General features: G+C 63.3%; 1 protein-coding gene across 1 annotated transcript in view; it reads left to right on the top strand.

Annotated features, from left to right (window-relative positions):
* Window positions 1-12,036, top strand: part of LOC311204259 (eukaryotic translation initiation factor 3 subunit C-like) — a gene marked incomplete at its 5' end in the record, with an annotated part of 28,837 nt that extends 16,801 nt beyond the window's left edge. Inside the window, 5 exons of the mRNA XM_084280706.1 lie at window positions 157-316; window positions 3,984-4,049; window positions 4,154-4,241; window positions 7,555-7,717; window positions 11,824-12,036. Of these exons, the coding sequence (XP_084136832.1) occupies window positions 157-316; window positions 3,984-4,049; window positions 4,154-4,241; window positions 7,555-7,717; window positions 11,824-11,912 (566 nt within the window). The 3' untranslated portion in view covers window positions 11,913-12,036. The remainder of the gene's footprint in view (window positions 1-156; window positions 317-3,983; window positions 4,050-4,153; window positions 4,242-7,554; window positions 7,718-11,823) is intronic.
* Between the last annotated feature and the right edge of the window lie 224 nt (window positions 12,037-12,260).

Below are 12,260 nucleotides of genomic sequence, written 5' to 3'. Positions count from 1 at the left end.
GTCGATGCGGGAGCACGTGGGGGCTCCTCTTCCTCCTCCTTCCTGCCTCAGTTTCCCCCCCAAATCAGGTCCCACGCCCCTCCCCCACCCTCCCAACCCCTCCCCCACCCCCTCCTGCCCCTCCCCCACCCCTCAACCCCCCGCCCCTCCCCCCAGGCCCCCCGGAGTCGATGCGGGAGCACGTGGTGGCGGCCTCCAAGGCCATGAAGATGGGCGACTGGCGGAGCTGCCACCGCTACGTGGTCAACGAGAAGATGAACGGGAAGGTCTGGGACCTGTTCCCCGAGGCCGACAAAGTGCGCGCCATGCTGGTCCGGTGAGGTCATCAGTGACGTCATCAGTGACATCATCACACCCCCAGACCCAGCCCCCACCCACCCAACCCCTCACCCACCCACCCAACCCCACACCACCACCCCCCACCCACCCCAACCCCACCTTCTTCCCCCCCTGAGGGTGACAAAGTGCGCGCCACGCTGGTCCGGTGAGGTCACCCGTGACGTCATCAGTGATGTCATCACACACCCAGACCCCGACCCAGACCCATCCCCCAGCCTCAACCCCCCATCCCCCCCCATGGGGCTGTCAGGGGTCTGGGACCTCTTCCCCGAGGCCGACAAAGTGCGCGCCGTGCTGGTCCGGTGAGGTCATCGATGACGTCATCAGTGACGTCATCACGTCACACCCACACCCAGACCCCGCCCCCACCCACCAACCCCCCACCCATCCCCCCCCATGGGGCTGTCAGAGGTCTGGGACCTTCTTCATCCCCCCCACTGAGGGTGACAAAGTGCGCGCCGTGCTGGTCCGGTGAGGTCATCGATGACGTCATCAGTGACGTCATCACGTCACACCCACACCCAGACCCCGCCCCCACCCACCAACCCCCCACCCATCCCCCCCCATGGGGCTGTCAGAGGTCTGGGACCTTCTTCATCCCCCCCACTGAGGGTGACAAAGTGCGCGCCGTGCTGGTCCGGTGAGGTCATCAATGACGTCATCAGTGACATCATCACACCCCCAGACCCAGCCCCCACCCACCCAACCCCTCACCCACCCACCCAACCCCACACCACCACCCCCCACCCACCCCAACCCCACCTTCTTCCCCCTCCCTGAGGGTGACAAAGTGCGCGCCGTGCTGGTCCGGTGAGGTCATCGATGACGTCATCAGTGACATCATAACGTCACACCCCCACACAGACCCCGCCCCCACCCACCCAACCCCACACCACCACCCCCCACCCACCCCAACCCCACCTTCTTCCCCCCCTGAGGGTGACAAAGTGCGCGCCGTGCTGGTCCAGTGAGGTCATCAATGACGTCATCACACCCCAGCCGTGACGTCATCACACCCCAGCCGTGACGTCATCACACCCCCAGACCCAGCCCCCAGCCCCAACCCCCCCATCCCACATCCCAACCCCCTACTGAAGGGGCAAAGTCTGGGACCTTCTTCCCCCTCCCTGAAGGTGGCACCATGCTGGTCTGGTGAGGTCATCAATGACATCATCAGTGACGTCATCACACCCCAGCCGTGACGTCATCACACCCCCAGACCCCCACCCAAAACCCCTCCCCCAGCCCCAAAGCCCCATCCCCCCCCATGGGGCTGTCAGGGGTCTGGGACCTTCTTCTTCCCCCGCCCTGAGGGTGACAAAGTGCGCGCCGTGCTGGTCCGGTGAGGTCACCAATGACGTCATCACACCCCAGCCGTGACGTCATCACACCCCCAGACCCCTCCCCCAGCCCCAACCCCCCCGTCCCACATCCCAACCCCCCACTGAAGGGGCAAAGTCTGGGACCTTCTTCATCCCCCCCCTGAGGGTGGCGCCGTGCTGGTCCGGTGAGGTCATCGATGACGTCATCAGTGACATCATCACACCCCCAGACCCCCACCCAAACCCCTCCCCCAGCCCCAACCCCCCATCCCCCCCCATGGGGCTGTCAGAGGTCTGGGACCTTCTTCATCCCCCCCCCTGAGGGTGGCAAAGTGCACGCCGTGCTGGTCCAGTGAGGTCATCAATGACGTCATCACACCCCAGCCGTGACGTCATCACACCCCCAGACCCAGCCCCCAGCCCCAACCCCCCCGTCCCACATCCCAACCCCCCACTGAAGGGGCAAAGTCTGGGACCTTCTTCATCCCCCCCCTGAGGGTGGCACCGTGCTGGTCCGGTGAGGTCACCCGTGACGTCATCAGTGACGTCATCACACCCCCAGACCCCCACCCAAACCCCTCCCCCAGCCCCAAACCCCCATCCCCCCCCATGGGTCTGTCAGGGGTCTGGGACCTTCTTCATCCCCCCCCCTGAGGGTGACAAAGTGCGCGCCGTGCTGGTCCGGTGAGGTCATCTGTGACGTCATCAGTGACGTCATAACGTCACACCCCCCGCCCAACCCCCCATCCCACATCCCAACCCCCCCCATCCCCCCCCATGGGGCTGTCAGGGGTCTGGGACCTTCTTCATCCCCCCCACTGAGGGTGACAAAGTGCGCGCCGTGCTGGTCCGGTGAGGTCATCAATGACGTCATCACACCCCAGCCGTGATGTCATCACACCCCCAGACCCCTCCCCCAGCCCCAACCCCCCCCGTCCCACATCCCAACCCCCCACTGAAGGGGCAAAGTCTGGGACCTTCTTCATCCCCCCCCTGAGGGTGGCGCCGTGCTGGTCCGGTGAGGTCACCCGTGACGTCATCAGTGACGTCATCACACCCCCAGACCCCCACCCAAAACCCCTCCCCCAGCCCCAAAGCCCCATCCCCCACCATGGGGCTGTCAGGGGTCTGGGACCTTCTTCATCCCCCCCACTGAGGGTGACAAAGTGCGCGCCGTGCTGGTCCGGTGAGGTCATCAGTGACATCATCAGTGACGTCATAACGTCACACACCCACCCAGACCCCTCCCCCACCCACCAACCCCCACCCATCCCCCCCCATGGGGCTCTCAGAGGTCTGGGACCTTCATTCCCCTCCCCCCACCCTCCAAGGCCAGTGAAGGGGGTGGGGGGTGGGGGGACCTGGTGGGTCGATAAGGCTGAGGGGGCCTGATGACGTCATCGTGACGTCACTGATGACGTCACACCCCTCCTATCCCACCCCCTCCCTATTGAACGGGCACAAAGTCTTGGGACCTTCCTTCCTCCCCCTCCCCCCCCAAAGCCAGTTTGGGGGTGGGGGTGGGGGACCTGGTTGGTTGACAAGTCTGAGGGGCCTGATGACATCATCGTGACGTCACTGATGACGTCACACCCCTCCCCAATGAACAGGCACAAAAGCCTTGGGAACCTTCTTCCTTCCCCCCCCCCCTCCCCCCACCCTCCAAGGCCAGTGAAGGGGGGGGTAGGGAGGGTGGGGGTGGGGGAGTTGGGGGACCTGGTGGGTTGACAAGGCTGAGGGGGGCTGATGACGTCATCATGACGTCACTGATGACGTCACACCCCTCCCCAATGAGCAGGCACAAAAAGCCTTGGGACCTTCCTTCCCCCCCTCCCCCCCAAAGCCAGTTTGGGGGGTGGGGGATGGGGTGGGGGTGGGGCCTGGTGGGTCGAGATAAGGCTGAGGGGGCCTGATGACGTCATCGTGACGTCACTGATGACGTCACACACATACTCCCTCCGCCCCCTCCCCATTGAACAGGCACAAAGTCTTGGGACCTTCCTTCCTCCCCTCCCCCCACCCCCCAAAGCCAGTTGGGGGGTGGGAGGGGCCTGGTGGGTCGGTCGACAAGTCTGAGGGGCCTGATGACGTCATCGTGACGTCACTGATGACGTCACACCCCTCCCCAATGAGCAGGCACAAAAAGCCTTGGGAACCTTCTTCCTTCCCCCCCCCTCCCCCCACTCTCCAAGGCCAGTGAAGGGGGGGGTAGGGAGGGTGGGGGTGGGGGGGTCGGGGGACCTGGTGGGTTGACAAGGCTGAGGGGGCCTGATGACGTCATCGTGACGTCACTGATGACGTCATCCCCCCCCTCCCCTCCAGGAAGATCCAGGAGGAGTCTCTCCGCACCTACCTCTTCACCTACAGCAGCGTCTACGACTCCATCAGGTGGGGGGAGGGGCTTAAGGGGTGGGGGGAGGGGCTTTGGGGGGTGGGGTGGGGGGAGGGGAGGAGGGGTCACGTGACTCAGGCCCCTCCCCCCCCTCCCCCAGCATGGAGATCCTGGCGGCCATGTTTGAGCTGGACCTGCCCACCGTGCACAGCATCATCAGCAAGATGATCATCAACGAGGAGCTGATGGTAACGAGGGGATATGCTAATGAGGGGCGGGGGTATGCTAATGAGGGGGGTTTGTATGCTAATGAGGGGGGAGGGGCTGGGGGGCAGGGGGATGCTGATGGGGGTGGGGTTGGGGGGATGATGGGGGTGGTGAGGGGGTGGGGGTTGGGTATATGCTAATTAAGGGTGTGATGCTAATTATGGAGATATGCTAATGAGGGGCGGGGATATGCTAATGAGGGGTGGGAATATGTTAATGAGGGGGGAGGGCTTGGGGGGCAGGGGAATGCTGATGGGGGTGGGGTTGGGAGGGTGATGGGGGTGGTGAGGGGGTGGGGGGGTTGGGTATATGCTAATTAAGGCTGTTGCTATGCCAATTAGGGGTCTGTCTATGCTAATGAGGGGCGGGGATGCTAATGAGGGGGAGGGGCTGGGGGCAGGGGGATGCTGATGGGGGTGGGGATGGAGGGAGGATGTGGGTGGTGAGGGGGTGGGGGTTGGGTATATGATAATTAGGGGCGTGGTCATGCAAATTAGAGGTCTGCGTATGCTAATGAGGGGCGGGGATATGCTAATGAGATGTGTGGGGTGCTAATGAGGGGGAGGGGCTGGGGGCAGGGGGATGCTGATGGGGGTGGGGTTGGGATGATGGGGGTGGTGAGGGGGTGGGGGTTGGGTATATGGTAATTAGGGGTGTGGTTATGCAAATTATTTACCTTTCTATGCTAATGAGGTGTTGGGTGTATGTTAATGAGGAGTGTGGGGGTGCTAATGAGGGGGGAGGGGCTGGGGGGGCAGGGGTGTGCTGATGGGGGTGGGGTTGGGATGATGAGGGGGTGGGGGTTGGGTATATGATAATTAGGGGCGTGGTCATGCAAATTAGATGTCTGTATGCTAATGAGGGGCGGGGTTATGCTAATGAGGGGTGTGGTGTGTGTTAATGAGGGGGGCTTGGGGGTAGGGGGATGCTGATGGGGGTGGGGATGGGGGGAGGATGTGGGTGGTGAGGGGGTGGGGGTTGGGCATATGGTAATTAGGGGTGCGGTTATGCAAATTAGAGGTCTGTCTATGCTAATGAGGGGCGGGGCCTATGTTAATGAGGGCTGTGGGGTGCTAATGAGGGGGGAGGGTCTTGGGGGTAGGGGGATGCAGATGGGGGTGGGGTTGGGGGGATGATGGTGGTGAGGGGGTGGGGGTTGGGTATATGCTAATTAGGGGTGTGGTTTTGCTAATTAGGGGCACATCTGTTAATTAGGGGCAGTGAAATGCTAATGAGGCTAGGAATATGCTAATGAGGGAGGAGGGGCTTTGGAGGGGGGACGGGGGTGATGCTGATGGGGGTGGGGTTGGGATGATGGGGGTGGGGAGGGGTGGGGTTTGGGCATATGCTAATTAGGGCCTTGTTACGCTAATTAGGATGTTATGTTAATGAGGGGCGGGGCTATGCTAATGAGGGGCGGGGATATGCTAACGAGGGGGCTTGGGAGTGAAGGGCGGGGGTTGGGGTGGGGGTGAGGGGATGATGGGGGGGTGGAGTTTGGGCATATGGTAATTAAGAGTGTGGTTATGCTAATTAGGGTGATATGCTAATGAGGTGGGCGTGTCCTGACGAAGCCCCGCCCCCTTTAGACCTCCCTGGGCAGGGTCAGGCTCTGGGGCTGGGTCAATGGGCCCAGTTAAGGGGCTGGGTGGCCGGGGGCTGGGGGTGTGTCTGGGTTATGGGGTGGGGTCTATGGTGGGAGGGGCCTATGCTAATGAGGTGGGCGTGTCCTGGCGAGGCCCCGCCCCCTTTAGACCACCCTGGGCAGGGTCAGGCTCTGGGGCTGGGTCAAGGGGCCCAGTTAAAGGGCTGGGTGGCCGGGGGCTGGTTCTGGGCTGGGTCACAGATATGGGGGGTGGGGTCTATGCTAATGAGGTGGGCGTGTCCTGGCGAAGCCCCGCCCCCTTTAGACCTCTCTGGGCAGGGTCAGGCCCTGGGGCTGGGTCAAGGGACCCAGTTAAAGGGCTGGGTGGCCGGGGGCTGGTTATGGGGTGGGTCTCAGATGTGGGTCTGGGTTATGGGGTGGGGTCTACGTGGGCGGAGCCTATGCTAATGAGGTGGGCGTGTCCTCCACAAGCCCCTCCCCCCTCTAGACCTCCCTGGGCAGGGTCAGGCCCTGGGGCTGGGTCAAGGGGCCCAGTTAAAGGGCTGGGTGGCCGGGGGCTGGTTCTGGGGTGGGTGGGTGGGTCTCAGATGTGGGGAGAGGTTGGGGGGCTGGGTTATGGGGTGGGTCCATGGGGGTGCGTATATGCTAATGAGGTGGGTGTGTCTCCATGAAGCCCCGCCCCCTTTAGTCCTCCCTGGGTGGGGTCAGGCTCTGGGGCTGCGTCAAGGGGCCCAGTTAAAGGGCTGGGTGGCCGGGGGCTGGGGGTGTGTCTGGGTTATGGGGTGGGGTCTACGTGGGTGGGGCCTATGCTAATGAGGTGGGCGTGTCCTCCACAAGCCCCTCCCCCCTCTAGACCTCCCTGGGCGGGGTCAGGCTCTGGGGCTGTGTCAAGGGGCCCAGTTAAAGGGCTGGGTGGCCGGGGGCTGGTTCTGGGCTGGGTCACAGATGTGGGGGGGTGGGGTCTATGCTAATGAGGTGGGCGTGTCTCCATGAAGCCCCGCCCCCTTTAGCCCACCCTGGCTGGGGCCAGGCTCTGGGGCTGGGTCAATGGGCCCAGTTAAAGCGCTGGGTGGCCGGGGGCTGGGGGTGTGTCTGGGTTATGGGGTGGGGTCTATGGTGGGAGGAGCCTATGCTAATGAGGTGGGCGTGTCCTGACGAAGCCCCGCCCCCTTTAGACCTCCCTGGGCAGGGTCAGGCTCTGGGGCTGGGTCAAGGGGCCCAGTTAAAGGGCCGGGTGGCCGGGGGCTGGTTCTGGGCTGGGTGTCAGAGGGGGGGTGGGGGTCTATGCTAATGAGGTGGGCGTGTCTTCATGAAGCCCCGCCCCCTTTAATCCTCCCTGGCTGGGGTCAGGCACTGGGGCTGCGTCATGGGGCCCAGTTAAAGGGCTGGGTGGCCGGGGGCTGGTTATGGGGTGGGTCTCAGATGTGGGGACAGGTTGGGGGGCTGGGTTATGGGGCTGGATCTACGTGGGTGGGCCTATGCTAATGAGGTGGGCGTGTCTTCATGAAGCCCCGCCCCCTTTAGACCTCCCTGGGCAGGGTCAGGCTCTGGGGCTGGGTCAAGGGGCCCAGTTAAAGGGCTGGGTGGCCGGGGGCTGGTTCTGGGGTGGGTGTCAGAGGGGGGGGGGGGGGGGGGGTCTATGCTAATGAGGTGGGCGTGTCCTGACGAGGCCCCGCCCCCCCTGCCAGGCGTCTCTGGACCAGCCGACGCAGACGGTGATGATGCACCGGACGGAACCCACCCCCCAGCAGAACCTGGCGCTGCAGCTGGCCGAGAAGCTGGGCGGCCTCGTGGAGAACAACGAGCGCGTCTTCGACCACAAGCAGGGCAGCTACGGGGGCTACTTCCGGGGTGAGACGCGCCCCCCGTGACGTCACGGCCACCCCGTGACGTCATAACCACCCCAGAGCCCTATATCATGTCATAGGGGGCAGACACAGCCCCTCCTTGCCCCTTCCCCCCCGCCCCAGATTGGGTAGATGGCGGCTACTTGCGGGGTGAGACACGCCCCCCCCGTGACGTCATAGCCACCCTATGACGTCACAGCATCCCTCTGACGTCATAGTGCCCCTACAATCCATCTATGATGTCATAGGGCGTGCCCACAGACCTCTTTTCCCCCTCCCCCCTGCCCCAAACTGGATAGATGGCGGCTACTTGCGGGGTGAGACGCGCCCCCCCGTGACGTCACGGCCACCCTATGACGTCATAACCACCCCAGAGCCCTATATCATGGCGTAGGATGCAGCCACAGCCCCCCCTTGACCAGATTGATGGTGGCTGCTGCCCTTCTGGGGGGGTACTTCCGGGGTGAGGCACGCCCCCCGTGACGTCATAGACACCCTATGATGTCACAGCATCCCTCTGATGTCACAGTGCCCCTACAATCCCGATATGATGTCATAGGGCGCACCCACAGCCCCTCATTTCCCTTCCCCCCCTGCCCCAGACTGGATAGATGGCGGCTACTTCTGGGGTGAGACACGTCCCCCCGTGACGTCACGGCCACCCTGTGACGTCATAACCACCCCAGAGCCCTATATCATGTCATAGGGAGCAGCCACAGACCCCCCCTTGCCCCTCCCCCCTGCCCCAGAGTGGATAGATGGCGGCTACTTCCGGGGTGAGACACGCCCCCCCCGTGACGTCATAGCCACCCTATGACGTCACAGCATCCCTCTGACGTCATAGTGCCCCTACAATCCCAATATGATGTCATAGGGCGCGCCCACAGCCCCTCATTTCCCTTCCCCCCCTGCCCCAGACTGGATAGATGGCGGCTGCTTCCGGGGTGAGACGCGCCCCCCGTGACGTCACGGCCACCCCGTGACGTCATAACCACCCCAGAGCCCGGGGGGATGTCATAGGGAGCAGCCACAGCCCCTTCTTTCCCCTCCCCCCCTCTCCCAGAGACCAGATTGATGGTGGCTGCTGCCCTTCTGGGGGCTACTTCCGGGGTGAGGCGCGCCCCCCGTGACGTCATAGCCACCCTCTGACGTCATAACCACCCCAGAGCCCTATATCATGTCATAGGGCGCAGCCACAGAGCCTCCTTGCCCCTCCCCCCCCGCCCCAGATTGGGTAGATGGCGGCTACTTCCGGGGTGAGACACGTCCCCCGTGACGTCATAGCCACTCTATGACGTCACAGCATCCCTCTGACGTCATAGTGCCCCTACAAACCCGATATGATGTCATAGGGCACGCCTGCAGCCCCTCATTTCCCTTCTCCCCCTGCCCCAGAGTGGATAGAGTGTGGCTACTTCCGGGGTGAGACACGTCCCCCTGTGACGTCACGGCCACCCTATGACGTCATAGCGCCCCTACAATCCCAATATGATGTCATAGGGAGCACCCGCAGTCCTGTTTTCCCCCTGCCCCCCACCCCAGATTGGGTAGATGGCGGCTACTTGCGGGGTGAGACGCGCCCCCCGTGATGTCACAGCCACCCTATGACGTCATAACCACCCCAGAGCCCGGGGGGATGTCATAGGGCGCAGCCACAGCCCCCCTTGCCCCTCCCCCCCTCTCCCAGAGACCAGATTGATGGTGGCTGCGGCCCTTCTGGGGGGTACTTCCGGGGTGAGGCACGCCCCCCGTGACGTCATAGCCACCCTCTGACGTCATAACCACCCCAGAGCCCTATATCATGTCATAGGGAGCAGACACAGACCCCCCTTGCCCCTCCCCCCCCGCCCCAGATTGGGTAGATGGCGGCTGCTTCAGGGGTGAGACACGTCCCCCCATGACGTCATAGCCACCCTATGACGTCACAGCATCCCTCTGACGTCATAGTGCCCCTACAATCCATCTATGATGTCATAGGGCGCGCCCACAGACCTCTTTTCCCCCTCCCCCCTGCCCCAGACTGGATAGATGGCGGCTACTTCCGGGGTGAGACGCGCCCCCCGTGACATCATAGCCACCCTATGACGTCATAACCACCCCAGAGCCCGGGGGGATGTCATAGGGCACAGCCACAGCCCCTTCTTTCCCCTCCCCCCCTCTCCCAGAGACCAGATTGATGGTGGCTGCTGCCCTTCTGGGGGTACTTCCGGGGTGAGCCGCGCCCCCCGTGACGTCATAGCCACCCCGTGACGTCATAACCACCCCAGAGCCCGGGGGGATGTCATAGGGCGCAGCCACAGACCCTCCTTGCCCCTCCCCCCTGCCCCAGAGTGGGCAGATGGCGGCTACTTCCGGGGTGAGACACACCCCCCCCGTGACGTCATAGCCACCCTCTGACGTCACAGCATCCCTCTGACGTCATAGTGCCCCTGCAATCCCGATATGATGTCATAGGGTGTCACAAACACCCCCCCCCGCCTCTTCCCCCAGACCAGAAGGATGGTCACACCCCCCCTCCCCTTATGACGTCACACCCCCTCATGACCCCATAGGCTCCCTCCCTGTGACCTCTTAGACCCCCCTATGACATCACAGACCCCCCCCCCATGACATCACAACCCCCCATGATGTCACAAACACCCACCCCACCCCCCAGATCAGAAGGACGGTCAACCATCCCCTTATGACATCACAACCCCCCATAGGCTCCTTCCCTGTGACCTCACAGACCCCTCTATGACCTCACAGACCTCCCTATGACATCACAGACACCCTTATGACGTCATAAACCCCTCTCTCTTCCCCCCTCACCAGACCAGGACGGTCAAACACACACCCCCTCCTTATGACATCACCCCCCCCCCCCATGACCCCATAGGCTCCCCCCCCATGACCTCACAGACCCCCCCTATGATGTCACAGACCCCCCCTCGACGTCACAGACCCCCCTATGACGTCACAACCCCCTCTCTCCCCCCAGACCAGAAGGATGGCCAAACACACCCCCTCTTATGACATCACACCCCCCCATGACCCCATAGGCTCCCTCCCTGTGACCTCACAGACCCCCCTATGACCTCACAGACCCCCCTATGACGTCACAGACCCCCCATGACACATAACCCCCGCTATGACGTCACAACCCCCTCTCTCTCCCCCCAGACCAGAAGGATGGTCAACCCCCTCCTCTTATGACATCACACCCCCCATGACCCCATAGGCTCCCTCCCTATGACCTCACAGACCCCCCCCATGACCTCACAGACCCCACCATGACATAGACCCCCCCCATGACATCACAGACCCCCCCATGACCTCACAGACCCCGCTATGACGTCACAGACCCCCCCTACGACCTCACAGACCCCCCCTACGATCTCACAGACCCTGCCTATGACGTCACAGACCCCGCTATGACCTCACAGCCCCCCCCCATGACCTCACAGGCCCCCCTATGACCTCACGGACCCCCTACGACCTCACAGACCCTGCCTATGACATCACAACCCCCATGATCCCCTAGGCTCCCTCCCTATGACCTCACAGACCCCCCTATGACATCATAGACCCTTCCTATGACGTCACAGACCCCCTATGATGTCACAGACCTCCCTATGACGTCACAGACCCCCCCCATGACGTCACAGACCCTGCTATGACCTCACCCCCCCATGACATCACAGACCCCGCTATGACGTCACAGACCCCCCCTATGACGTCACAGACCACCCCCCCCCCTATGACGTCACAGACCCCCTGTGACGTCACAGACCCCCCTATGACGTCACACCCCCCCTCTCTCCCCCCAGACCAGAAGGATGGTCAACCCCCTCCTCTTATGACATCACATCCCCCCATGACCCCATAGGCTCCCTCCCTATGACCTCACAGACCCCCCCATGACCTCACAGACCCCCCTATGACGTCACAGACCCCCCCTACGACCTCACAGACCCCCCCTACGACCTCACAGAACCTGCCTATGACCTCACCCCCCCATGACCTCACAGGCCCCCCCCCATGACCTCACAGACCCCCTATGACGTCACAGACCCCCCACACGACCTCACAGACCCCCCTATGACGTCACACCCCCCCTCTCTCCCCCAGACCAGAAGGACGGGTACCGCAAGGGCGACGGCGGGTACCTGCGCCGGGGGGGCGGCTACCGCCAGCAGGAACGAGGCTCCAACTACTGACCTGTGACGTCATCGCCCACCCCTCCCCCACCATCCCACACCATCCCCCATCCCCCACCCCCCCATCCCCCACCCATCCCCCCCCCCGCCCCTCCCCCACAGCATCCCAATAAAGAGCCTCCAGACCAGCGACCCCAGAGTGGTGGGGGAGGGGCGGGGGGTGGGGGAGGGGCTGAGTTAATGATGATGGGGGAGGGGGCGGGTTAATAAGTGGTGGGGGGAGGGGCAGGGTTAATGAGTGGTGGGGGGAGGGGCTGAGAGAATAGACAGTGGGGGGAGGGGCTGGGTTAATGTGTGTGGGGGAGGGGCTGGGTTAATGATGATGGGGGAGGGGCTGGGTTAAGGACT

Source organism: Gallinula chloropus (genome assembly GCF_964237585.1).
Source record: "Gallinula chloropus genome assembly, contig: HAP1_SCAFFOLD_416, whole genome shotgun sequence".
Taxonomy (NCBI): domain Eukaryota; kingdom Metazoa; phylum Chordata; class Aves; order Gruiformes; family Rallidae; genus Gallinula; species Gallinula chloropus.
This window is presented reverse-complemented; position numbering and strand designations above follow the sequence as displayed.